We start from the raw sequence: 27,083 nt of genomic DNA on the forward strand, positions 1-27,083 counted from the left end.
AGTCCACGATACACAACAAGTCGGTCCATGAAGCCAAGAACTGGCTCCACTAGCGGTCCGAGGCATCGCTTTCTTAGGATCCATTTCAATGCACTGTCTAAGCGATGGATTACTTTTGGACAAAGTTAATGAGGAAACATTAATGGGGGCCGCGCCAGTATTTATAGTGCTGACACTGGCCCACCGTCCCATCGCACCAGATTCCGGGTAACCCTCGCTTGGGACCTGGAAAAATCATGGAAAATAGGGCCCCAACCACGGTTCAATTGTAAACAACAGACATCTACCTGGACCAGTGTCGCCATTGCAGTCTCGTATTGTTCGGAATGTCTCTCTTCGGGCAAAATAACACACAGGCGCTGAACACCGCCTCCAGCACCGGTTTCGGCGCTGGATTTGGTGCTCTGATTCAGAGCAACAACACCTCCACCGCACCAGCCAAACCTGGCCTCAGCCAAACCAATCCCAGCACGAGCACCACCTTGCCCACATCAATCAACTCGGGGTCTTCCTCCAAGCTCTTGAAAGATTTGTTGGAATCCGCCCACAACTTGCCCAAATCAGATAACCTTGAACTTGGATCGATTCATCTTACCTTGAACGAATTGCAAAGAAAGTCCCAGCTTTTAAGAAAGAACGATGGCTCCAAAGACGTAAACTACACCAAGGCACACTATTTATTGGCCTCCAGTGGTATCAACGCCGAAGAAATCGAAAACGAGCTTGGTTCCATCCAATTACCTCCTCCTACGGATGCATCTGCCTCAACATCTGCACACTTGACCAGCCATGGTGCTACAAGTCTTTCGCCATACGACAACCTCGAAAACTACTTGGTTTCTAAGAAGAACGAAAACATTTTGAACACCATTGAACAGTCATTAACATTGGCCTCCAAAGATTTCGACAACTTCATCAGTTCAAACATCTCAATTGACTGGAAAGTCAGAAGGGACGAATTGAGAAAATCTATTGGATTGAGAACCAATGGCAACAACACTCCTCAGGCCTTGAAAGACTCTATTACTTGGAACCAATCAGTCCCTGGAACCTACAGCATGTTAGCACCAATTAATAGTAAGGGTTCTGCTTCCGTTAAACAAATATCTAGAGATAAATTTGAAAACCATGCCAAGATCATCTACCAATTAAACGAGGCCAGATCAGAAAGCTCCAACTTCCTGTACGGTTTGAATTTAATCGAATTGTCCAAGTTCCAGAACGATTTGAAATCCAAACAAACCGCAGAGGTATGGAAAATTCTCATTGACTTGACCAACGAAAAATTCTCGAAGACTAACCAAGAACAAAAGTACTTCCAGTCATACCAAGGTTCAAATGATGACGAGTTATCTTCATTGCACAGAAAAATCATTAATAATAGTAAAGCATACTTGGAGAACGAATTTTATAATTACATTGAGCAACTCTATCTCAAAGACTCCAAGAAATCGCCTCAATTCACCCCTGCCACAAACTTGAACAAAATCTCTTTCTTCATTGAAAAGATCATCTTGAAGAATGATTCCGAACTGTTATCCAAGACCTTAAATGTCAACAATACACCAGTGTGGGCTTTGCTTTTCTATTTAATAAGAGCAGGTTTGTATAATGATGCCTTGGAATTCACTCTCAAGAATAAGGATGTGTTCAACAAATTTGATTCTAACTTCCCTGTGTACTTGAAGAAATTTGTGGAAAGTGAAAACCATGTTATTCCATCAGAATTAAATCAAAGATTGCGTGCAGAGTTTACCCAGCAGTTCCAATTCTACATCAACGACTCGACCACTGGGAATGTCGATGGTAAGTTTGATGCTTACAAGTATTCAGTTTACAAGATTATTGGAAAATGTGATTTGAACAAAAAATCCTTGCCACAGTCCATAAATTTGAGCATTGAAGATTGGTTGTGGTTCCATTTGTCAATTATCAATGAAAATCAATTCAACAACGAATCGCCTCTTGTGTTTGAAAACTACAGTTTGGTCAACTTACAACATAAAATCATAAGTTTAGGACCAAAGAACTTTAACACTTCCTCAAACAATCCATTGTACCTCAAGACATTGATTTTGGTGGGTCTTTACGAATTGGGTGTCCAATATGCTTATGAACAAATCAATGAGTGTGATGCTGTTCATTTAGCGATTGGATTAAACTATTATGGTTTGCTTAAAACACCAAGCTTTTCTAACAAGGACGAGTTATTAGTTATTCATAATAACGAGTACATGATCAACTTCAGCAGGTTGATTGGATCGTACACAAGGACTTTCAAAATCAGTGATCCTAAGGTAGCCTGTCAATATTTGATATTGATTGCACTTTCTAAGGGAGGAAGCTCAAGAGAGGAACTCGATAAATGCCATGAAGCATTAAGAGAATTGATCTTGGTATCAAGAGAATTTGGTATGTTGCTTGGAGAGTTGAACTCTTCCAATGGAGTAAGAGTTCCTGGTATTTTAGAAAGACAAAGATCACTCATTGGGTTGGAGTCTTTGGATTCTTACTATAAACAAATTATTGAGATCAGTGCCATTAAGTGTGAGGAGGATGGAAGAATCTTCGATGCTTTGTTGTTATACCAGTTATGTCAAGAGTATGATACTGTGATTTCTTTGGTCAATAAGTTACTCGCTGAAATTTTGTCGTCCACTGAGTTGGATAAGCCAATCGTAGAATTCGGCAACTATGAGATATTCAACGGGTTCAATGACGGTAGCAATGGCAACAATCAACCAAGAACTGATACAGTGGATAACAACATAATACTATTGGCTAGACAGTCGATGGAAATTTTCAAGAACAATGGCGTAATCATGCAAAAGATCGGACCCCAAATCAAGGATACTTGCGACTTATTGTTGTCAGTCATAGATATTAGGGACATATTTTTGAGAAGAGATTGGAATAGAGTCATCAACGAAATTGCTAAGCTAGGATTGATTCCTATTGATGCCAATGATGACTTGGTGAAGATCAGAAAATTGACGGAACTAATTCAAACCAACCACATGGACGATAACTTGATTAAGATCATTCCTTCATTATTAATTATGATCATGTCCGCAATCTCTCAATTGAATTACGAAATTTTGACTAGGAGATATCAAGCATTAGGCAACGAAAGGGAGGAGTTGGCGAGATTGAAACAAATTGCGAAGAACTGCATGATTTACGCCGGCATGGTGCAATACAAAATGCCTAGAGAAACCTACAGTTTGTTGATCAATTTGGAGTCCCTGTTATAAGAGGACTTCAGACTTTGATGCCCTGGCAGCAGTAAATTTTATTCTGGAGAACCATTCCAGATGTATGAAACATGCCTTAGTAGAACTACATAGATCTATAGCTCATTTTTAGTAATTGTACACGACCAAATATCTATTGGAACACTCAAGCAAGAACTATACTGGAGCAGCCATGCCACCAAAGAAGAGTGTGGCGAAACAGTATACGTTTCCACAGAACTTTCTCGATGTATCCAACTCCGCCAAAACACAATTTTTCAAGCCGCAGCCACAAATAGTCGTTTCGGACCAGATTATCACCATCAATAACTTCTTCTCCAAAGAATTGTGCAATGAGCTTATCAAGTCATTCGAAAAGGGTCTTGGGCTCGAGACCACTCCTCTCATCAAAAGCAAGGAGTATGCTCTCCGAATCAACGACCGTGCAGCCGTGAACGACTTTGGGGCTGCACAGGCGATGTGGAGCTACTTGAGAGATATTCTCCTTCAGGAAGTGGAATACGAAGACGAAGAGTTGGAGGAGATCAATGACACATTCCGCGATGCATGCGGGTTGAATCCTCAGTTGAGAGTGTACAGATACAAAAAGGGCCATCATTTCAATCAACATTATGACGAATCAGTAGTATGTGCTCGTAATGAAAGTGGAAGCTTGAAAGGACGGACCAAATGGACGTTATTAATATACTTGACTGGAGATGATGAGTTTGAGGGTGGAGGTACTATCTTCTACCCGGATTACAGAGGTGCTGAACCACTAAACGTCCATCCAAGCAAGGGAATGGCATTATTGCACAAACATGGCGATGACTGCTTGAAACACGAAGGAGAAATAGTACGTAGAGGTGAAAAATGGATATTACGTAGTGATGTGGTTTATGGGATGGGTAGTCGGTGATTTGTGGATCAAAGGATAAATAAGATTATTTTCTGTATGTAGACTGTAACGAAGAGATCTTCTATTATTGAAGACTTCTATCAGGCCAGAGTACATCTAACTTGCTCTATAGTATGACCTTCTAAGTGTATATTAACGGATCATACTTCGTAAATTTAAACTAAACTTGCTTGCCTACCAATTTGGAATTGAAGTATTCTTCAATTTGTTGCACTAGAGTGTCAACATCCTTGTGTTGGGTTTCTATCCTTTCCTTGACCCAGCCACTTAGCTTATTTTGTATCTGGACTTTCTCGAATCGATAGTCAATCAAATATATACTGGAATAGTCGTTAATGTGTCGGATACTTCTTCCAATACTTTGGTTGACTGCCCTCATACAAATGTTCTCGTAGAAATTACGAGACGCTTCCGTGGCCTCACTTCTAGATCCGCCCTGTGCGAGAGTGTGGCTTTCTATAAAATTCCTTTTGGCAATTATCTCGCCGGAGTATGCATTCGGATATGGCAATCCTATCATTATCACTCCTCTTGCCAAATCGTCCGAAAAATTTATTCCCTCGGACATTTTACCCCCAACCACAGAGAGCAAAAGTGCCCCTTCTCTATTATGAATTAAACCTGAGTATTCTGATATTACCCCTTCAACGGAAGTTGTTTCTTTGGGTTCTTGAAAGACTGTCTTAATATTTGACAATCTCTCATATATTTTTGTAGTAGAATCCTTCCAGGCCTTAATGACGAAATCCAAGTACTTGTAACTGGGGAAAAAAGCCACTACTCCGTAAGGAATGCTTTTGCACAACTTCAATACCACTTCACCGAGGTTTTCGAGCATGTTGACATTCAGTCTTCTCTCAAACAGGAAATCAAACTGCAATCCTCGGTAGCTAGTGATAGGAAATACTTTCAAGTTCTCTTTTGAAATAATATGACCACAGCTGAACTTCTTGATTTCGGATTGAGCAACGTACGGGAATAAATAATTGACGTAATCCGACATAGGTTCCATCGTTCCTCCGCACAAAAGTACACAACGAGCCTTCGTCACTATACCCCTGAATACTTCACTTGGATCCAATAACATATAGTTCATGGATACGACACCATTCGGGCCCTTATCCCAAAATAGTCTGCCTTCTTTTGACGGGTTTGTCAAACATTTCAAAAATTTAACGATTTTGAATAGTAAAGGATTAGAGCTGCTTGTCTCTACCTCTGTAGTCTTCTCAAAGTAAGATTCAATTTTGTATGCAATTTTAGTTTCGTTCAAGAATGCTTCCAATTTATGAATGTTGACGAGATCAGCATTGGTGCCCTGGAACAAGGCATCCAACTCTATCTGTTCTCCTGACTTGACATTTTCTTCTTTTTCATTGATAAAAGATGTTAGTAATTGGCAAAGTTTAATTAATTTCATCAAGTTTATCCGGTTCCCACTATTCAACCGTTTGATGAACTTCCCCAAGTAAGTCTTTAAAGACTTGATGATAAGTTCTATTTCTGCTCTTGAGATGCTCACAGAATGGAGTGCATTGATAACATCAAGGACGTTATGGGCCTCGTCAATGATCACTATCGAATCAGTTATGTCCAAATTCAAGATTAGTCTAGTGGACTCTTGCAATATCATTTGATAGGGTAACGAAATAATTTCTGTCTTTTCGATTCCTTTTCGGATGGAGTAATAAGGACAAACTTTAGTTTGCTGTCCTAAATCACCAAGCTCTTCGATATCATGGATTTTGGTAAGACTTAAATCGGACAATCTGGTCATCAACGAAGAATTAGAATAATCCTTCGGTAAGTACTCACAGCCCTCCTTAGACCCTTGAAGGTCGATGCAGGCATCGTTAATATTTGAGTCATTCTTTGAAACATTTCGAACCTTTGGATTGATACACAACTGTTTCCTGGATCCAAAAGGGAGGTATTTTGTTCTCTCGGTTACATCGTCAAACGAGGAGTGGAACTTGGTCAATCGCAACTGGTGGGAAAATTGGTTTAACTGTGAGTGAGTTCTCGATGTAAAGAATATCCTTATAGGGCATTCCTCGGTTTCCACGGCAACATCGTCCGAATTAATTTTTCCAAGCAACGAGTTTATTTCGTTTTGGATCCTCGAATTTTCGTCTTGGATATCCTCTGATTCCTGATAATTTTTGGGCAAGAAATCCTCGTCGTTGTACTCGGACTTTATCTTTGGTCTCTTTGACTTTGCATTCAATTTGTGAGTAGTCTGCACATTTTGTTCCAACTCGTTCTCGAGTGTGTCCAAATACTTCTCGTAGTCTTTTATTCTGGATTTAGAGCGTTCTAGAATATTAGAAGTGTAGTCATTTTTCACCCACTGTGGCTCGTCTTCGTCAGAATCATCCTGTTTGACCTCGTCGTATTTGTGCTTCCGCTTATAGTTTCGCAACCATGTCATTGACGAGCAGATGATGGAGAGGGTTTTACCAGTACCTGTGGGGCTTTCAAAGATCCCGATTTTATAGTTGTTTTCTATGGTGTCGTAGATAGCATCCATCAAATCCTCCTGGATTTTATAGGGAGTAAACGGATGACTGTAGTCGATGGTCATTTCGAATGTGAAATGCAGTTTCTTGGGGTAGTTAAACTGTTGTATGGATGAGATGTCAGTGGAGATAACAAGATGTATGAGGAGGGATGACGGAGAATGATACGATTATCAGGAAATACGATGAGATGTGATGGTAATATCGGGAGGAATGATGAGATCCGTATTAATGTTACCAAATGGATGATGAGATACTCAAGCGATGCGAATGTGGGATTCAGAATTCTCCATAAGAATGAAGTGAGTCTCCCGTCGGTGGTGTGGAATGTGGTCAAGGAGTCAATCTGCCAATACCAATGAGATGAGGGTCGCTAAAATACTCAGAACAGCAGGGAGAAATTTCGATTCTGCACGCAATCAGTGGTCAATTAGCCAGCAGTATCACTTTCAGGGTAGAGTATCCACCGTCGGTATGCTCACAACAAGGAACAACTCGAATTCGATGGGGATGGTTCCACGAACAGTCAGTGCAACTTCTCACCACTCGCAATTATTTGAACTTATCTCACTCCACGTTGGTGCTGTGATCTCCTGGGAAGGCCGTACAATGTCAGCGCAACCAAAGAATCCGTACACACACCAGCAAGTAGTAGTCAGCAAAGGTAGCCGATCTACTGAATAGAGCAGACTCAATATCAACCTCTGATAGTGGGTATGCCTGTGGTCTATATGCAGAAAATTTCATGTCGCAACATCCAGATAAAAGTCACACTACTCCCTAGAAAACCATCCTACTTTAATTCTTATCATCTGGTCAGCCTGCGCCAGCCTAGTCAAACGGATCCCATTCGAATGAAACAGCACCAGCGCCATGTTCTCCTCCAAACGGCCAAAGTTCTCCTTCAACCTCACAATCCATGAATTGTCCAACATCCCCCAGACTAGTGGGTATTGCTACATCGAGCTCCAGATCAGAGACGGCAAGAGCTTGCGTCCCTCGTTGACCAAGCTCATCCATGGCCATCGCCCCAACACAGATGACTCTCCCAAATCCAAATCTGGCGATAGTGATACCAGTTCCCAGTCCTCGCTCGTGGAGGGCAGCGATGGCACCTCCAGCTCGGGATCCTCGGGAAACGTCTCCACCACCACTTCCAGCAAGAAGATCCACAACTTCAGGTGTCCCTTCAACTACAACTTGAGCTGCAACTTGCGCTTTCCTTTCAAGCGCAGAGACAACCTCATCGGAAACAAGTACTTGTTGATTAGAGTGTACTATGTCAGTGACATACCTGGACACCACCGCGGATCCCCTTCCAAGATCGAGACAACCGAACTTGGGCGGTTGGAAATCAACTTAACAGAATACTTGAACTTCAAGGAGCCATTGACCTCGAAATACTTACTCAAAAATGCTAAAGTCAACTCCATATTGAATATGACGATTGACTTGAAGGAATTGCCTTCTAACTACGACTTCCACACCCAGCTTCAGATCAACGATGCCGTCACCCACACCCCCAATAGCACAGTCAATAAATCTGGCACAAAAGAGCTAAAGAGGAGTGATACTTCAGGTTCTGGGAAGTTCAATGTCCCCCAGTTTGATCGTAAGAACGTATTGCGTGGATTATCCAATGTCTTGCCTGACAATGGGACTTCTGCGTCTGCTAGTTCACTCTCCGAGGACTCCGGATACGAAGAGGATGAAACCTCAAAAAACGAATCAAACAACGCCAAGCACACCCGTACAGTTTCGAAATCGTCCTCGAACGGTGCTTTGAACAAGTCCAAGAACCATAAACATGAATCCAAAGCAAATGACAATGATAAAGGACCGTTAATCATGGACCCAATTGTTACTAAACTTTACAGCAAGATATTGGAGAGTACCTGGGATCCAGAGTTGTCAGTCTTGTTGGACTACACACCAGAAAAATGTATCGATGACATTTTTGAGAACCCGGAGAATCCAGTTGGTTGGAATAAGAAGTTGAATGAATCATATGAGGAATGGGCCAAAGAGTTCGACGACGAAGATGAAAATGTCCGTCAAATCAACGGTTTACTCAATGAGATGGTTTACAGGGAAGATTTAAGAAGTTGGAATATTAGTGTGAGTTGAGTAACCAAACTCCGATAACTCATTTTTGAGTGGTAGGAATTGGTTTGGGGTTCACAAATGTTGTTCTTCACCTGATTCCTAGTGTACTATGATGTAATATATGATGGAATAGACATAGAGATTACCAGGATTATTATATTATTTGTGTTATACGAATGGGTCATTTTACGAAATCGAACTTGTGTAATAGATTTTGAATGGAGTATTAATTTATTGTAGCATAGAAATATACGTAGCAGATTTAAAGCGTAGTTATTATATACTGATTGTGGCTATACTACTGGAGCTCCGTGGACCCATTCATTGGAGTGCTTCGGTCCTATCCAGAGTGCTTCGGCTCTCGATTATTGCAACTCTCGATTATTGCAAATAAGCTCTATGTCGAAATAGTCAAACTTCTCCTTTTCTGTCCCATAATGTCTTGTGGAACCCAGTCTTGTGTGAAGTATCCATGGTATTTCTATTGTCACTTCTGAAAATATTTGGCCTAACTAAAACTGATTTATTCCCAGACTTGCTGTACCCAACTTGAGTTCTCAATTTCAGAGAAACATACGGTAAATATTAACAATAATTACAGTTCTTGAATTCACAGAACTTTTCCTGGCAGCTGGGTCTGTAGCATCGATATTTGTTGAGATTGTACATCCCCCTAAGTCTCCCTCTGGCAATTATCGAAGGTATTGACATTACGGATGGTGCTACCAGCTCAACTCCTGCTGCATCTTCGTGGATTTCAAAGGTCATTCGATAGATAGATTTGGACCGCGTTGAACAACAGGCAATACCAATTACAGATAAAAATTAAGGCTGGTGCTCAAAAGGATAGGGCGACACAACTACATTTTGCACCAACCACAAATACAAAAAAAAATGTATTTCCCAGAATCCCAACTCGAAAGTTCCAGAAGGGATAAAGTATGAAGCCCAAGTTATATAATACATAATCAGGATGATCCAAAAGAATTGAATGCATAGTTGAAGGGTGGAGGCCATGGAGGATTTGGACAGAAATAATCAACCAAGCCCGGTAACAGAGCCGAACCGGTCCCGCATCGGACCACGAAATGTAAACTCTGTTTTAAACACATATCTTTGGTTGAGAGCTCCTTTCCATGTTGTCCATGCCCTATGGATCAATCAGGGCTAGATTCCAGTCCATTGCACGTTACAGACCCATCCTCATTTAAATGCCTTGACGGGGACTTTGATTGTTGCCTTGCTGATTATAACGACGGTTGTTGTAACCACCTCTACCTTGACCGAAGTTTCCTCTTCTGTTGTTATTGCCTCCATTGCCGACGTTGTTCCTTCTCTTTTGATTTCTGTTTCTCTGCTCCATGTTCAAAATGTTTTGTTCCTTGGCATGATCCATGATCTAAACGTTAGTATTGAGTCACCATGTAGGGTCCAAACGGTACTTACTTCTTCTGGCAATCTTAAATATTTGATGTGGATACCACGGATGTAGATCTCTGGGAGTTTCAAGAACTCGTCTCCGTTGGCAGATGACTGGATGACATTCTTCAATGTCAAGTTCATCCACGAGTCACAGTTCACTAAGTCCCCATTTAAGGTCTCCCCATTCTTCAATTCGATCAATACATGTTTGGTTTTGGCTGCTGTCAATAAATACAATGGTAACTATAAGTTAGTATACTGAATCACATGGTAAGTTTCCTCTGGTTCTTGAAGAAGATAATGGGCCCATTTATTGGGTTGCAATTGTGGTGTCGGAGAGAGTATTTCCAGTGGCAAACTTCATTACTGGAATCACAGATTGCTTCGCATGGGGAATTTTCTTGAAAAGGATGCAGAGGGCTGGATCGGAAAGAACGACATACCATTATATGGAATGCATCAAATTCACTAGGTAATAGTTGTTGGAGGTGTTGTTAGCTATGTGAGGAATTTTTTCCAACGACATTTCCTGGCTGGTGCACGACCGAGTATGGAACAGTATCAAGGAGTGGTTGCTATGTCAAGGAAAAGAAGTTAGAGGGGATGTCGCACGCCAGTATCGCCTTGGTTGTGTTGTAGTCTGGCGGCATATTTCCATGGCAGTCTTTTGAATACAGAGTTGTAAGAATGGTTTTTGCAATTGCAGTAACACAAAATGAGAATTTGCAAAGTAGTTAATGGTCCATTTTCTTGTATCAGTATGAGTTTTTGAGAGAAACATCCTATAGTAGAGAAATACGGGTGGGTCCTCTTTCTGTTCCTGGGTGATTAGGAATAAGAACTCGAAGGTTCAGGGACTTCAGTCCCCCAAACCCATCCTCCTTTCTAAGCAATACTTAATGATCACATCATTAGTACCTTCACCTATAGAAGAAATGGGAAAAAGAATACCAACCTCAAAGTGTTATTCTATTTAAGCCATTGGCTAAGCTCTACAAAGATTCATATGAAGTTCTTTCAAGTCTTAAAATATTAAATCACGATGAGTTTCTAAAAGTTACCGAAGTAGCTAATCCTAATCTTCAATATACTTTGCCATTATACTACACTTCAAGCTGATTTTTCCAGTACTCCTCTTGAAAATAAGTGTAGGGTTCTTCTCCAAACACAATGCACCTTTCCAGTTAAACACATAAACTGATATTCAGCCAGGTTGTACAATGCATCCTTTGTTTTTCCAGATCAGGATCAATACTATTTCTTCAGGAATTTCTGATTATTTGCAATAATTCAAAAATCCTCAATTCTTGTAAAGTTTATAGAAAATCAAATAATACAATCCTTCAGATTGCCTTTCCCCCAACAACCAACCAGCCAACTAATCTACCAGATAATTGGCTCTTTCGTTTCCCCACGCACGGTTGTCTTATCTACGCACCACCCGTGTTTTGTTATCAGATCACTGATCTTTTTGATAGTGCGAAAGTAGTAGACACCATGGGGACATTACTAGACTTACCAGACGAGGTGCTCTTCTTCATCTACCGCAGCCTCGGGACCCAGACGCTCAAGTCGTTGCTTCTATTCCAACAGCTCCAACGGTCGGTTTACTGCTACTTGTACGAGAATTCCAAGTACGTGCTCCAGTATGACCGATTCGGACATCAGAGGGGGTTGAACCTCTTACAAGCTCGCAAGTACCAACGGCACCTCCGACGTTTCAGACACCTACAAGTCAACATATGTTTGCGGGAGGGCGAGGATGTCAAGAAGGTGGTAGGGGAGTACGGAGAATTGTGGAGGGCTCACCCACCAGGACGGATCCGTCGCCACATCGACTTGTTGATCCATGTCCACTACACCCACTCGACGTTCAACAGCATCAAGGACGCCATGCTGAACATCCGCGAGGTATCGGAGTGCTTTGGCCGCAATGAGGTCCGGGTGGACTTAGTTTTGACCAAGGACGAGTAGGAGACCAGTAGGGGGCTTTGCGGATCGGCGCCGATGTGGGAGGGAGTGATAGGCAGGCAGGCACAGCACCGGAGCTGTGGCCAAATTACGAAGATTACGGGAGGGCAGACAAGGTGGAACGACACCACCAGCATCTGGGTGACAGCTTAGTGCTTGACATGCTGTATGCTGTGCATGTGACAGATGTGTCTGAAGTGGCAGCCGTTGTGGATGTGACAAATGCGTGCGGTATTCTGTTTGCATCCACGGCAGCGCGAGGCACCGATTGATTGCAGATCGGGAGGGTGCTGACAGATATGTTGCGTATGACGAGGGGAAGGAGGTTATTTTGAGGATCTTCATTAAAGTGGTGCAGGGAGGGCAGAGCTGAATTTGCTGGGAAGCCGGAGAAGATCCCGTGATGGTAGAAGAGAGTTTCCCCTTGGGAGTGTGGGATTAGTTTCCACTCATTGTGGGTGTTATAACAGTCTAGGTAGTTTGTGATGTCACTCTCTGTGTTCACGTCACTTTGTGATGCCACTTCATCTTCTGATGCCACCTAATCCTTTGATGCACTTAATTTTCTGATGCCACTTAATCTTCGGACATCACATAAATCACTCAAACGGGCGAGGATGTTCATGCTTGTCTCACAGTATCTTGTGCTCATGAACAGTTCAGTAATTTACGACACACTCTACTGCACCATGCACCTTGTAGCCACACTGCACCTCATAGCCATACCGTTGGCCGTTGAGGTGTCAACTACGGTACCACCGTTAAGCTGTCAACACCCACTCCCCTATTGGATCCAACCACTGCTTCCACCAGCTAAGCCTATACTCTGTCGTAATATGCTCACTCTCCCTCTACAGCTCCTCCTCTCAAAATAAATGCGATCCAGAAATAGATTTCTCATCCCGCCATACCTACGCTGCCTCCACCACCACTACACCACCACTATACCTCCACTATATTTGCAGTACATCACTACTACTCCTCCTCCTCCTCCTAATGTCCCTCTAGCATGCTTCTGCCCATCCTCCTCCTCACCCTCCTAACACTAGTCCGAGGCGATGAGACAACTGCCATCATCAGACGGGACAGCACTCCCAGCGTCGGCGCAACCAGAACGTCGTCACTGGCATCGTCATCATCACAGGCGGCTCCGTCCACTACATCTATGGCCGGCTACACTTCCCTCCCCAGAATCTATCTAACCGCCCTGAGTGGTGACGCTGCCTACAATCTCCACGCCCGTGTAGGCGACGTCAACCACGGCCAGGACATGCTGTTGCGGTTGGACATCATCCAGCCAGAAGGCTGGGTCATGAACGCCAACTCGTTCTACGACTGCTCGTATTTGGACTCCTGGTTCGACAGCGAGGAATCGTTGTTTTCCATTTCCTCGTACCCGCCGCTGCTTACCCAGGCCCCTGAGTACCGGGCTACCATCTGCGCCATGGGAGGACGCTACACCAACTCGCTAGCTATCGGGTCCGGTCTGGCAGTGTCCACGTCCGTCGCCCAGCCAGCACCCACCGTGGCAGGCATCGCCAACGACGCCCCCCACCGTCTCCCATACTTCAACGGCAACAACGTGCTGGGGGTGTGGCAGACAAACAACCTCAGCATCAACGTGTCATCCGAAGCCGTGCTAGCGCTCCTGGACTTCACGTTTCTCGATGCGTCCATCTCCAACCTCTACTACGGAGGCCTAGGCCTCGCGGGCAACCCTCGTGGCTCAGGCTTCCTCTACGGCTTGCGGGACAGGGGTGTGATTCCGTCGCCTGGCTACTCGGTGTGGTTCCAGAACAGAACCATGTGGGAGGCCAGCGAGGGTGTGTTGATGCCTGGCTATGTGGACGCGCTGTGCTTCGAGGAGCCGTTCTACTCGTACCTGATATTGCCACACGAGGGACCCACAGACAGTGCCCCCGACGTGATATTGCCAGCGTTGCTTCTCGACGACTTGAGCGTCAAAAACACTCAAAGTGGCCAGACAGTGTCGCTCAAGACCAACAACGCCAGCATTCCCGTGGTGTTGGACACCCGCTCGTATCTCACCTACTTGCCAGTCAACACCATCATCAACTTGGCGATGCAGGTCAATGCGTTCTACAGTGAGGACGTCAACCAGTGGTTGGTGGGGTGCGACAGGTTGAAAAACGCCTCTGCCACCGTCAACTTCCGCTTCGACGACTTGGAGATCAGTCTCCCATTATCGAAGTTCATTGCCCCATTCTACTACGATGACACTACCGTCAAGTTTCCCGACGGCTCGGCTGCGTGCAACTTCTTATTCCTGCCCAGTAGTGTCATTGGATACAACACGTTGGGGCTCCCGTTCATGAGCAGCATCTACTTTGCAGTAGATAATGAGGGTAGGAACATCGCTATTGCACGTTCAAATGCCACCAAATCTGGAAGCATAGACTTCGACCCACCTGCGTCGTCGTTGAGCACAGTTCTGGGCCCAGGCTCGTTCGAAAACGCTACTCTTGCCGAGAGTATTGCCTACATCACCTCAGGCTACATCCCGTTTGCAACTTCAAAAAGCAAGCCTTCCACCACCTTGACCATCACGCGTGTCCAAGAAGACGACGAGTTTGGCGATGGCGGAAACGTTCCCGCCAGATTTTCGGGCTACATCAGTGACGGGGTTTTTGTCACACATCCCAGCGGGTACTCTACCTCGACATTACCGGGTGGAGCTCCAACAGCCGGCTCTGCGGGACCTTCAACAAGAAGCCACGGCAACAAGATTCGCGTGCCCTTCGCCATCATCACCTCAAACTTGTGGAGGGAAGTATATGTGTTGGGATGGAGTTCTCTTTTTGTTTTGGTGGTGATTTGTGCCATGTGAGGATAATTGTATTATATTGGATAGTAGGAATAAGAAAATTTCTAGACTATAGAGTAGAATGAGACGTAGTATTAGGCGTAGGATAGCATCGTGTGTTATTTGAGCATATCTGGAGACAAAAAGAATAGCATCATGGAGTAACTTCGAGTATATCTACAGAACTATAACTGTATCGTGGGGTTATTTGAGCCTAATCCTCTGGGGACCCAAAATATACTATAGAATTGTGGGCTTAATTTGAGTATAATTCTCGGGCTACGAAAATTAGTAGCATCATGGGAATAGTACCCTAGCATAGTACCTCTAACAAGATACAAGGCCTTTATCTGGCTTGTAATGAACTGGGTCTGGTCTCTATTAGTCTATACACTTAAATAATTCACACGATGATGGGTCTTGGATTGTTACTTAATCGTGGCTCCACGAGAAGATGCTCATATAAATCATACGGGGTGAGTGGTGGGTGGATGGCATCCGTGAAAGCAAACCTATGAAGCCTGGAATATTAACTGTGAACATTCACGATGTGGAACTTGGAACTGTCTATTGTGTTGTGATACCAACGGAACATGCGGTGAACGATCAGTATATCGTTTTGTGATACCAACGAAACTTGGTGGTGGAATCAGTCTATTGTATAAATCACCGAGAATACCAAAAAATGGGACACAGATCCCTTACTTGCTCCTGTCATCCATTTCTATATCGTCCTCTGTTTCCTCATCCTGATTGACACTAGCATATTCGTTCAACAGCCTGTTTTCATGGTACCTGTAATAATTATACCACAAGATGTCCATGAAGGTTATGACCAACCCTACGCAGTTGATGAAGCTGAGCTTGTCTCCAAATATGATCGAGCTCAACACGATGGTCAACAATTCTTTGAATATGCCGGCAATGGACAAGGTGGTCACCTGGGAAACACTCAATAGCTTGAACTCGCACAAGGTCATCATGAAAGCCAATATTCCAGGAATAATCATGAGAAGAATTGTGCCAAAGATACCCTTGAGTTCCCAGATTGGCGAGGAGATGAAATTGGACCAGCCTTCAAAGATCAATCCAAAAAGGAAGAGGGTGATGCACATGGAGGGGGAGATGTAAAAAATGGTGGAAATGGGGTTGACGGTGTAGGGGTTGCGCTTCAACAACAACTGGGTGAATGACCACCGCAATCCCGATACCATAGATGCAGTGAGAACCATGAATATACCCACCACGTTATGGTCATCGGCTGAGTCGACGTTGTCGGGTTTTTTGACCATCATGACCACCGAAACTGTCATCACGAGCACGATAATTACCAAACGCCAGTTGAACTTCTCGAGCCGGAAAAGTAGTCCGAACAACAACACGAACACGAGCGACGAGGTCTTCAACATGGTGTAGAGACTCAACGAGATGAAACGGAACGATACGTTGGACAAGCCGATATCACCACTGGATGCCAACGAGCAGGGCAAAATCTGGCGTCCGTAGGTCCAGAAATCGATCCGGAACACGGCCCAGAACCTGCGCCAGCTCATGGCCAGCGAAGTGGGTTCGTTGACAGTGGGATGGAGGTGAGGTTGGAGGTAGAGCACGCCTGTGCTGAGAAAGATGAGGCAGAACTGGTGGAATGAAGTAATAAGAATGGGGAACTTGAAGTCAAGACCCTTGCCAAACATCCACTTGTTGTAGATGGAGATGGACAACGAGAAGAGGTACCAGCCTGCAATGTAGACAGCAGCCTCGAGCAGTTTGGAGGGGGGGTTACGTACGCCTGACATGGTATGGAAAGGGCAAATAACGAGTGGATTCTGGGAATAGGTTGAAGAATACCTAGGAAATAATGGCTATTTCAAAGGTTATGGTGGCCTGAGACGTCAGTTGTCTTGTGAAAGATGATGATGGAGGTCTGAAAGTAGAGCCTGGTGTGCGAGAGTAATTCCTTGGTGGAGCTCGTGAAGTAATGCCTGGCTGGTCGAGCTGGTATAGGTGGACCTGGAAATAGAGCCTAGTGACTGGAGGCTTGTGGAGTAGGGTGAACAGTTGCGCCGTGGAATGGGAGTTTTTCTGGGCTGGCTGTTAATTGGCCTAAGTTATGCCCTGGTGGTAAGGGTTGTGACAGAAGCTTGGAGTTGGGACAAAAAGACGAGTAACTCGTGAAAATAATGTCTTGGTGTCTCGAAGTAAGCTGGAGGGAGTTCTGCCTAAGCCGATGGGAGGATCTGGGGGTAGTAAAGCCGATGGAGGTATCTCGTAAAAACAAGCCTAGTCTCGTAAGAATTCGCTTCGCTTAGATTGAATCCTGTAGGAAGAGAGTGTAGGCTCGTGGACAGAAGAGTCTATGGGACAGTGATTCGTGGTCGAGCTCGTGGAAGAATTCCTTGGCTGGGGTAATATCGTGGTGTCTCGTGGAAATGCCTGCGTAGCGAGTGGTGATTAGTTGACTCTAATCGTGGCCTCGTAGATGTATGTCTGTCTAGTGAAGTATATCTGTCTCGAAGTATACCAGTCTAGAGAGGTGCCTGGCTAATGAGGTACGCCTTTCTAGTGCAGTATACCAGTCTAGAGGTATGTCTGTCTAGTGATGTCTGTCTAGTGGAGTATTCCTAGTCGAGTGAGTCTTCCCAGTCGAGTGAGTCTTCCTGGTGAGTGTTCCTCCCTAGTGAGTCTATCTGGTGTCTGCTGGTGGGAGCCTGATGGTGAACAGATTGTGGTATCGTCTAGCAACTCTGATGAACCGTGTCTCTTTAAAGAATTGTGTTGGCTGATGAGTTTCCAGTCTAATGACTTTTGCCTGGTGAATTATTCCTAGGCTGGTCAGTTCTGCCTGTTGTGACTGGCTCGTTTGTGCCTCTCGTTTACCTGCTCGTTGCTTGGTCTATTCCTGCGAATTCCCGTCAGGCGCTTGTTCGTAACACACGCACTGAAATTCGAATGGATCACCAAAATCACCAAAAGGTCACCACAAGCGCCAGGACCATAAGGCACCAACAGGCACCAGAAGGCACCAGAAGGCAGATAGACCAGCACAACCATCACAGTATCAACCCACCATAAGCACTTCAGCACTCCTCCAGCACTCCAGCACTCCAGCACTCCATAGTACTCTATCTCCACCCATGTCCAAAAACAAAGACCCGGCTTCCTTGCTCAACCTCCAGCGGGAATACATCCTCGCCCAGATCAAGGAGGTCCAGCGTCCCGGCACCTTGTACAACTTGATCATCGACGACAAAACCGAGCCTGTGATCTACCGAGTCCTCACCAAAGAGAGCTTGTTGCGGGTGGTCACCAGCATCGAGAAGATCGACGCCAACCGCAAGCAGAACACGTTCATGGAGGCGATATACTTGATCGACTTGACGGTCTACAACATGAAGTGCATCGTGGCTGACGTGCAGACCAACCGCTACAAGGGTGGCCAGGGCCTCTTCCTCCCCATCCCCGACCACGGCGAAATCGCACACTTCTACGGCTCACCCAACTTCATCAACAACCCCAAGGTGTTGGGGTACTTCGAGGGCGGCGCCAAGATTCGCTACATCAACAGCAACTTCTATCCCGTCGAAACAAGGGTGTTTTTGACCGACAACAAGACGCCCAACTCCATGCCCATCTACTACAACACCAACTGTTCAGACTTCGTGATCCCCCAGGTCAAGTTGGCTGCCAAATCCTTGGTCAACTTGATGATTATCACTGGTGAGTACCCGTTGATCCGGTTCTACTCTCCCAAAAACGCCATCCACCAAGCATCGAGACTCCCTGAGTTGATCGCCGACGAGTTCCAGAGACAGATCGACGACTACGCCAGGTTGAACCACGACTACCCTCCCCCTTCAATTCAAGACAAGCCAAGGTCCATTTTGTTGATCAGTGATCGAACCTTGGATTTATACGCCCCATTGTTGCACGAGTTCAGTTACCAGGCGTTGGCCATGGACGTGGTGGAAAGCTTGGAACGAACCGGAACCTACAAGTACTCCACCGAAAACGAGCGTGGCGAGGTCCAACGGAACGAGTCCAACTTGGACAATGAGGACGACGAGGACTGGGTCAACCTAAGACATTTGCATATCATCGAGGCTTCAGAGGTCATCATGAACAAGATCTCCGACTTGATCAAAAACAACCCTTTGATGGTGGACAGATCCAAAGCCTCGACCTCCAGTGATTTGATGTACGTGGTTGCCCATTTGAAAGGCTTTGACGAGGAAAGAAAACAAATCACCTTACACAGAACGTTGATTGACGAGTGTCTTGACATCAATTCTTCGAGAAAATTGGCTGAATTTGCGGCTGATTTCGAGCAGACTTGCGCTGCCAAGGGAACGAGTTTTGAAGGCGAAAGAAATAAGCATTTACATGACGATTTGATCACTTTATTGGCAAGAACTGACTTGCACGTCAATGACAAGATGAGATTGGTGTTGATCTACGGACTCTACAGGGGTGGCTTGATTGAGGCTGATTTCGTGAAGTTGGTCAAGTTTATTGGGGTTAACGACCGTCAAATTATCTCGTTGATCTCCAGATGTTTCACTAATCTTCACAAGTTGGGGTTCCCCATAGTCAGAAAGGATGTCAAAGACAAAAGATCCGAAAAGGAGATGTTCCACACCATCACCAACGAGGGTACCTACAATACATCAAGATTTGGTCCCGGTATCAAGAGAGCATTGCAAGGCGCATCCAAGTACCAGTTGGATGAGGAGGAGTTTCCGTACTTCAGAGACAAGCCACTTGAGGATGACGTGCCCACCAGTGGATCCTCTACCCCTACCCAACCTAATACTTCGTTGAGAAACTCGCGGATCAAGGCTTCATGGGCCCAATCGTCTACACGGATCAATCTGAGCTTATCGTCTCTGATGAGACCAAAGCAGCGGATCTTCTGCTACGTGGCGGGTGGAATCACCTACTCGGAAATCAGGTCCATTTACGAACTTTCACAGGCTACCAATAAGGACTTCTATATAGGATCTGAGTCTATTTTGAAACCAAGGGACTTTTTGATTGGTCTTCAAAGCATCGACGATATCAAGACGCCTGACGACTTGGATTTGAACATCTTGAAGGAGTTCCGCCGTCCTCGGGACCCACCCAACTACTTGTTTGAGTCTGGACAGCCCAAGATGCCCCAACAGCCTGCCATGGGTGTACCAAATCTTGGACCTGGGCCTGGTTCAATGCCTGGCGGAATGCCTGGCGGAAATCTCAGTGGAGTTTCTAGCACTGTTCCTGCTCATTACCAGAAGAGGTCCAATACGATACCAACAGAGGCTCCGTTGTCACCCGAGAAGGAGAAGAAGAGATCGAAGTTGAAGAAGTTGTTCAGGTAGTTGTTCAGACATTCGAATCATGCAGTTTACAGAATCAGTTAGACAAATAGAGCGAGTTGCGAATAGAAGATTGAATAGAAGCTCCGTGTAAAATACAGCAGTTGTGCATACGACAGGTGATTGGAATAGCAATTAGTTGATTCTAGCGCGATGTCGATGTCTCCGTAGAGCTGTACAGGTCTACGTTGTATAATCCGGATTGAAAAGTGTCGCTTTTGTGTTTAAAAAGAACGGGGGCTTCGAATCCTCAGTAGAACAAGAGAGATAGTGAGGAAACGCAAAATTTGCCAGATAATTACAAGTTCTTGGACTTCAGGGATCTTCAAAGCCAATTGATCATATGATCCAATGGTATACTAATTCACACTACTAATTTAATTGAAGGAAAACACGAATTATGAATTGCGGAACTCAGAAACCAGGTCCATGCGAACTTTCACAGGCCAAAAGAGATAATCGGGCGTAGCATCATAATTAACTAAGTCAATTGAATTTCTTAAAGGAAGAATTTTGGCCAGCTTCAAGTATCGAAACCACGACTGGTAGCGTAATCTATTCGGGTGCATTGCGTTTGTCTCGCTGCACAATAATGCGAATCCGGCGTGGGGAATCAGCCACAGACAATATCATGGTGGAATCTCGCTGCGATTTCGTTAATTTACGAGCTAAATTGAGTGGTTGGGTGTGGTGAAAAATAATCAGGGGAGTATCGACTTGACGTAATTACGCAATCTTCCATCAGGAACTTCCTGGAGGCTGCCTTTGGGCAGTTTCCGGGGTCGATGTTTCGAACATTGTACCAATTGTGGCCATAGATTCTTATCAGTAACCAGCATCAAAAAGCAGTTTCAGACTAGCCCCAACCTACTGAGTGAATTCTGTCAGACACCTTCTGTCAGACACAATTTCCGCAATTGTGCTTCGTGCGTTATCGTGCTCTATTCATTAGTAATTGAACGGAATTGACCAATGGTCCCGTGCTGAGTCAGCTGGCTGGCTCCGGAATCCGTTCAAACGCCGGCTTTATCATGTAAAATCCAGGAGCCGTCAAAAGTCCGTGCCAGCGCGGGCTCGAAACCCGCAGTCAATTAGTGTCTGAAGACTCTATGGAACGCTGGAGACCCCCACGAGGCGTGGAATTCACAGGCCTCCTTCCAGAAGTTCCTGGCACGCTGTAAGCCCCCTCCAGTGCCCTGTACCGATTTAGCGCCCCGTGGTGGCGTTCATCTGAGGTATCTGGTTTAGAAGATCCCCAGAGCGGCGCGGCTCAGACACGGGCTCGCAACCCGATTCACGCGCCCGGCTGGGTGCTAAAATGCTAACATGCTAAAATGCGAAAATGTCGGAACCGCCAGACGGACCGCCAACTACCGGAAGATCGACAGTGCCACAGTGACGACGCTGCTGGGGGCTCCCAGAAGCCCCAGCGGCCCTCGCCATCACTCGTGCCGTGCGCCACGCGCTCCCCCCGCCGCCAGCCCGCCCATCGCCTTATCACTGCCAACCCGCATTGTTCCCAATTGGGAGTGCTTATTAATCGGACTACGACATCTCGTCCTACCAGCTAAATTTCATACAACTTTCTCATCCCTGCTCTTTTCTTCCTCCACAGTCGTTATGGATCAGATAGACACTGGAATCAACGCCGTCCGCGCAGGTTCCCTCTACGGAAATGGCTGGGACTTGTCTGGACACCTCCCGCTCATGTTCTTCGGACAAAGTGGCGATGTCGCTCCCATAGCCGCCCACAACGGGTCGGTGCCTTCAGCACCAGCAGGATTGTTAGCATGTTCATCGCCTGATGGATGGGGTCCATTATCTCCCGTCTACAAGGACTTCACCCCCTGCTTCCTTCAGGGTGTGTTGTTTGGGGGCAGTGCCTTGCTCATGGTGCTCGTGGGTCTCTACCAGATCCATGTGCTTAGAAACAGAAAAATCACCTCCGGTAACAGAGTGGCATGGTCGTTCTACGCCAAGTTGGTATTGGTGGCAGTCCACTTGGGGTTCCAGGTGGGTTTGTACAACCTCAATGGCGAGACAGGCATCATTTCTACAGCATTGGCATTGAACGCAGGTGCCACCGTGGTGGCGTTTGCCATCCACTACATCGAGCAATTCAAGGCCACCATCCCCAATGGCGTCTTGTTGTTCTACTGGCTCTTCCAGATCATCTTCAACTTGACACGCGTGGTCAACCTTAACTTGAGAAACCAGATCCACACCCAGTTCGCCAACTTGGTGATCTTGTCCACCTTCAGCTCGTTGCTCGTGCTCTCAGCCGAGCTCTACTTCCCCATCACCCCCATCTCGTCGTTTGCGTCGCCTAAGGTTTCTCCCTACGACAACGCCAACATCTTCTCCAGAATCACCTTTGAGTGGATGGGTGGCTTGATGAAGAAGGGTTACGTTCAGTACTTGACTGAGAAGGACTTGCCAACCTTGCCTGCGGAATTGAAGGCTACCAGAACCTCCAACGAATTCTACCGCTACTGGAGAGCCCAATCCAAGCCTTCATTGTTTTGGGCCTTCTACAAAGCATTCGGTGCTCAATTCGTGTTGGGTGGTGTTTTCAAGGGCTTGCAAGACTCCCTTTCCTTCATCCAGCCTCAATTGTTGAGATTGTTGATTAATTTCGTTAATGACTACTCCAGATCCGTCAAGGAAGGCGAGCCTATTCCTTTGACCAAGGGTTTCATGATTGCAGGAAGTATGTTCATCGTCTCCGTCACTCAAACCGCTTGTTTGCACCAATATTTCCAAAGAGCCTTCGATTTGGGTATGAAACTCAAGTCCTCTCTTACTTCCGTGATTTACAGTAAAGCATTGATTTTATCTAATGAAACTAAACTGGAATCCAACACCGGTGACATTGTCAACTTGATGTCGGTTGACACCCAAAGATTGCAAGACTTGGTGCAAAACTTGCAGATCATCTGGTCTGGTCCTTTCCAAATTATCTTGTGTTTGTACTCCTTGCACGGTTTGATTGGTAACTCCATGTGGGCCGGTGTGGTCATCATGGTGGTTATGATTCCTTTGAACGCTTATCTTGCCACCTTCCAAAAGAAGTTGCAAAAGACCCAAATGAAGTACAAGGATGAAAGAACCAGATTGATCAGTGAAATTTTGAACAACATCAAATCCTTGAAGTTGTATGGCTGGGAACACCCATACTTGGAAAAGTTGAATGTTGTTAGAAACGAGAAGGAATTGAACAACTTGATGAAGATGGGTGTTTTCAGAGCCGCTTCTACTTCCACTTGGACCTTGGCTCCATTTTTGGTTTCTTGTTCTACCTTTGCCCTCTTCGTGTTAACCCAAAGCGAAAGAAGTTTGTCTACTGATCTTGTATTCCCAGCTTTAGCTTTGTTCAACTTGTTGCAATTCCCATTGGCTATGGTTCCTAACGTCATCACTAACGTCGTTGAAGCTCAAGTCGCTGTCTCTAGATTGACCAAGTTCTTGACTGCTGCTGAATTACAATCCGATGCCGTTGTCAAGGCTCCAAGAGCCGAAAAGATTGGTGACACTGCTGTCTCCATCAACAACGGTACTTTCTTGTGGTCCAAGGCCAAGGGTGACCAAAACTACAAGGTTGCTTTGTCCAGCATCAACTTGGAAGCCAAGAAGGGTGAATTGGACTGTATTGTTGGTAAGGTTGGTTCTGGTAAATCTTCTATCATCCAAGCTATTTTGGGTGACTTGTACAAGTTAGATGGTAGTGTCAAGATTCATGGTAAGGTTGCTTATGTTTCCCAAGTTCCTTGGATCATGAACGGTACTGTCAAGGATAACATCTTGTTTGGTCACAGATATGACCCCGAATTTTACCAACACGTCTTGAAGGCATGTGCCTTAACCATTGATTTGAAGATCTTACCAAAGGGTGATCAAACCGAAGTTGGTGAAAAGGGTATTTCTCTTTCTGGTGGTCAAAAGGCTAGATTGTCTCTTGCCAGAGCTGTCTATGCTAGAGCTGATGTCTATTTGTTGGATGATCCTTTGAGTGCTGTGGATGAACACGTCGGTAAGCATTTGACTGATCACGTTTTAGGTCCAAATGGTTTGTTGAAGACCAAGTGTAAAGTTTTGGCTACCAACTCTATTAATGTGTTGAGTATTGCTGACAAGTTGCATATGGTTAGTGATGGTAGACTTATCGAACAAGGTAGTTACGAAGATATCATGAAGCAAGACAACTCTAAGTTGCGTCAATTGATCAATGAATTCGGAAGAAAGAAGGAAGAATCTCCTTCCAAGACTGAAGAAACTGAAACCGATGGTACCAAGAGTCCTGATGTTGAATTAGAATTGGACTCTGATTCTGATTTTGAAGTTGGTAGTTTAAGAAGAGCTTCTGATGCTTCTTTGAACTTTGACGATGCTGATGAACAAGAAGAAGATGACGAAACCAAGGCAAGAAAGGAACATTTGGAACAAGGTCAAGTCAAGTGGGATGTTTACAAGGCTTACGCCAAGGCATGTAACCCTCTTTCCGTTATGGTTTACTTGGGATGTGTTATTTTGAGTATGGCTGTCAGTGTTGGTTCTAATGTTTGGTTAAAGCATTGGTCTGAAGTTAACACCGAAGTTGGCTACAACCCTCACGTTGGTATGTACTTGGGTGTCTACTTTTTGATGGGTTTCGGATACTCTATTGCCACTTTACTTCAAAACGCTTTCATGTGGATTTTCTGCACCATCCAAGGTTCAAGAAGATTGCACAATCTGATGGCCACTACTGTCTTGAGAGCTCCAATGTCTTTCTTCGAAACCACCCCAATCGGTAGAATTTTGAACAGATTTTCAAGTGATGTCTACAAGATCGATGAAGTTTTGGGCTCTGTATTTGGTATGTTCTTCGCCAACAGTGTTAGAGTTCTCTTCACTATCGGTGTTATCAGTTTCTCCACATGGCAATTTGTTTTCGTTATTGTCCCACTTGGAACCTTGTACATTTACTACCAGCAATACTACTTGAGAACTTCTCGTGAATTGAGAAGATTGGATTCCGTTTCGAGATCTCCAATCTTTGCCAACTTCCAGGAATCTTTAACTGGTGTCTCTATTATTAGAGCTTACGGTCAAGAGGAAAGATTCAGATTCATGAATGAACACAGAATTGATAAGAACATGAGTGCTTATCACCCTGCTATTAATGCCAACAGATGGTTGGCTGTTAGATTGGAGTTCTTGGGTTCTATTATCATTTTGGCCTCTGCTGGTTTATCTATTCTTACTTTGAGCTCAGGTACTTTATCTGCCGGTATGGTTGGTTTGTCTGTGTCTTATGCCTTGCAAACTACCCAAGCTTTGAACTGGATTGTCAGAATGACCGTTGAAGTCGAAACCAACATCGTTTCCGTTGAAAGAATTTTGGAATACTCTGAATTAACCTCCGAAGCTCCAGAAATTATTGAAGATCACAGACCATCGAAGGAATGGCCAGCAAATGGTGAAATCAAGTTCCAAAACTATTCTACCAGATATAGACCAGAATTAGACTTGGTTTTGAAGAACATTAACTTGGACATCAAGCCAAGAGAAAAGATCGGTATTGTTGGAAGAACCGGTGCTGGTAAGTCTTCGATTACCTTGGCTTTATTTAGAATCATTGAAAAGTATGGCGGTGACATTGCAATTGATGGAATTGACACTTCTTCTATTGGTTTGTTAGACTTGAGACAAAAACTCTCTATTATTCCACAAGACTCCCAAGTCTTTGAAGGTACCATTAGATCGAACTTGGATCCAACTGATGTTTTCACTGATGAACAAATCTGGAAAGCATTGGAATTGTCCCACTTGAAAGACCACGTGAATAAGATGTACTCCCAAAGGGACGAAGATAGCACTATCGAATCTGCTTTGGATGTTGCCATTCAAGAAGGTGGCTCTAACTTGTCTATCGGTCAAAGACAATTGATGTGCTTGGGTAGAGTCCTTCTTAAATTGACCGAGTCTAACATCTTGGTTCTTGATGAAGCTACTGCTGCAGTCGATGTTGAAACTGATAAGATTCTTCAAGAGACTATCAGAACTGAGTTCAAGAACAAGACCATCATTACCATTGCTCATAGATTGAATACCATTTTGGATTCTGATAGAATTATCGTTTTAGAAAAGGGAGAAGTTGCTGAATTCGACTCACCAGCCAACTTACTTAAGAAGAAAGACAGTTTGTTTTACGCCTTGTGCAAGCAAGGTGGTTTCGTTGACGAATAAGGAACAAGCTTATAGTTGGAAAATTCTCAATAGAATCGATAACAGTAATAAAAGTTTAAGATATTCGTACTATGTGCACAAAGTGAAACGTTCTTGGAACTATTATGGCAAAATGATGTCAGAAATAAATTAATATGCTATAAACAGAATTATTATGTCTATAGGAATACAAAATTTAGTTACGTATGTTTTGGAGGCCTTTCTGTACAAAATTAATCAAATTCTCATCAAGTAACATTGAGATACGGTTCGAATATTCAGTACTAAGCTTCCAAGTATGCAAATAAATGTTCTTCGGTATTATTTTAGTTTGATTAATACTTGCAATTCAAACTGACACTACACCTTTAATTTACACTACCGGATACTTTACTGCAACACTCATCATTGACTTACATTGATCTTTTTATCTGAAAAATAACGACCTAAAGAACACAACTTATCGAGGATCAATTATATTTTAACCTATATAATACAGAATTATTTAGGTTTCTTCTTATGAATTAA

At 44.5% G+C, this 27,083-nt stretch overlaps 11 protein-coding genes across 11 annotated transcripts; 7 read left to right on the forward strand and 4 right to left on the reverse strand.

Moving 5' to 3' along the window:
- Positions 1-112: 112 nt before the first annotated feature.
- CANTADRAFT_25598 (linker nucleoporin) lies at positions 113-3,397 on the forward strand. The gene has a single exon (XM_020207474.1). The coding sequence runs from the start codon at positions 327-329 to the stop codon at positions 3,252-3,254; it is 2,928 nt and encodes a 975-aa protein (XP_020064832.1). The 5' UTR covers positions 113-326; the 3' UTR covers positions 3,255-3,397.
- Positions 3,398-3,426: 29 nt separating this feature from the next.
- Positions 3,427-4,152, forward strand: CANTADRAFT_89347 (uncharacterized protein; the record flags this gene model as incomplete). Its single annotated transcript, XM_020211551.1, has 1 exon — positions 3,427-4,152. The coding sequence occupies one exon, from the start codon at positions 3,427-3,429 to the stop codon at positions 4,150-4,152; it is 726 nt and encodes a 241-aa protein (XP_020064833.1).
- Positions 4,153-4,312: 160 nt separating this feature from the next.
- Positions 4,313-6,736, reverse strand: CANTADRAFT_49122 (uncharacterized protein; the record flags this gene model as incomplete). Its single annotated transcript, XM_020209669.1, has 1 exon — positions 4,313-6,736. The coding sequence occupies one exon, from the start codon at positions 6,734-6,736 to the stop codon at positions 4,313-4,315; it is 2,424 nt and encodes an 807-aa protein (XP_020064834.1).
- An 808-nt stretch (positions 6,737-7,544) lies between these two features.
- CANTADRAFT_78237 (uncharacterized protein) lies at positions 7,545-9,037 on the forward strand (the record flags this gene model as incomplete). The annotated part of the gene is made up of 1 exon (XM_020211191.1): positions 7,545-9,037. The coding sequence occupies one exon, from the start codon at positions 7,545-7,547 to the stop codon at positions 8,796-8,798; it is 1,254 nt and encodes a 417-aa protein (XP_020064835.1). The 3' UTR covers positions 8,799-9,037.
- Positions 9,038-9,984: 947 nt separating this feature from the next.
- On the reverse strand, positions 9,985-10,442 carry CANTADRAFT_50501 (U6 snRNA complex subunit; the record flags this gene model as incomplete). Its single annotated transcript, XM_020209831.1, has 2 exons — positions 9,985-10,176; positions 10,224-10,442. Coding segments are annotated over 2 exons (411 nt in total), but the record flags the coding sequence as incomplete, so codon positions are not given.
- Positions 10,443-10,546: 104 nt separating this feature from the next.
- Positions 10,547-11,236, reverse strand: CANTADRAFT_25602 (uncharacterized protein). Its single transcript, XM_020207475.1, has one exon. It carries the CDS (start codon positions 10,978-10,980, stop codon positions 10,780-10,782), a length of 201 nt encoding a protein of 66 aa, XP_020064837.1. The 5' UTR covers positions 10,981-11,236; the 3' UTR covers positions 10,547-10,779.
- A 460-nt stretch (positions 11,237-11,696) lies between these two features.
- Positions 11,697-12,173, forward strand: CANTADRAFT_5433 (uncharacterized protein; the record flags this gene model as incomplete). The annotated part of the gene is made up of 1 exon (XM_020210314.1): positions 11,697-12,173. The coding sequence occupies one exon, from the start codon at positions 11,697-11,699 to the stop codon at positions 12,171-12,173; it is 477 nt and encodes a 158-aa protein (XP_020064838.1).
- A 1,162-nt stretch (positions 12,174-13,335) lies between these two features.
- Positions 13,336-15,018, forward strand: YPS7 (putative aspartic endopeptidase; the record flags this gene model as incomplete). Its single annotated transcript, XM_020210316.1, has 1 exon — positions 13,336-15,018. One exon carries the CDS (start codon positions 13,336-13,338, stop codon positions 15,016-15,018), a length of 1,683 nt encoding a protein of 560 aa, XP_020064839.1.
- Positions 15,019-15,695: 677 nt separating this feature from the next.
- CANTADRAFT_49258 (uncharacterized protein) lies at positions 15,696-16,790 on the reverse strand (the record flags this gene model as incomplete). Its single annotated transcript, XM_020209688.1, has 1 exon — positions 15,696-16,790. The coding sequence occupies one exon, from the start codon at positions 16,788-16,790 to the stop codon at positions 15,696-15,698; it is 1,095 nt and encodes a 364-aa protein (XP_020064840.1).
- Positions 16,791-18,128: 1,338 nt separating this feature from the next.
- SEC1 (Sec1p) lies at positions 18,129-20,351 on the forward strand (the record flags this gene model as incomplete). Its single annotated transcript, XM_020209586.1, has 2 exons — positions 18,129-20,193; positions 20,236-20,351. 2 exons carry the CDS (start codon positions 18,129-18,131, stop codon positions 20,349-20,351), a joined length of 2,181 nt encoding a protein of 726 aa, XP_020064841.1.
- A 1,458-nt stretch (positions 20,352-21,809) lies between these two features.
- On the forward strand, positions 21,810-26,726 carry YCF1 (ATP-binding cassette glutathione S-conjugate transporter). The gene has a single exon (XM_020207476.1). It carries the CDS (start codon positions 21,969-21,971, stop codon positions 26,574-26,576), a length of 4,608 nt encoding a protein of 1,535 aa, XP_020064842.1. The 5' UTR covers positions 21,810-21,968; the 3' UTR covers positions 26,577-26,726.
- Positions 26,727-27,083: the final 357 nt, after the last annotated feature.

This window comes from Suhomyces tanzawaensis, assembly GCF_001661415.1.
Source record: "Suhomyces tanzawaensis NRRL Y-17324 unplaced genomic scaffold CANTAscaffold_3, whole genome shotgun sequence".
Taxonomy (NCBI): Eukaryota; Fungi; Ascomycota; class Pichiomycetes; order Serinales; family Debaryomycetaceae; genus Suhomyces; species Suhomyces tanzawaensis.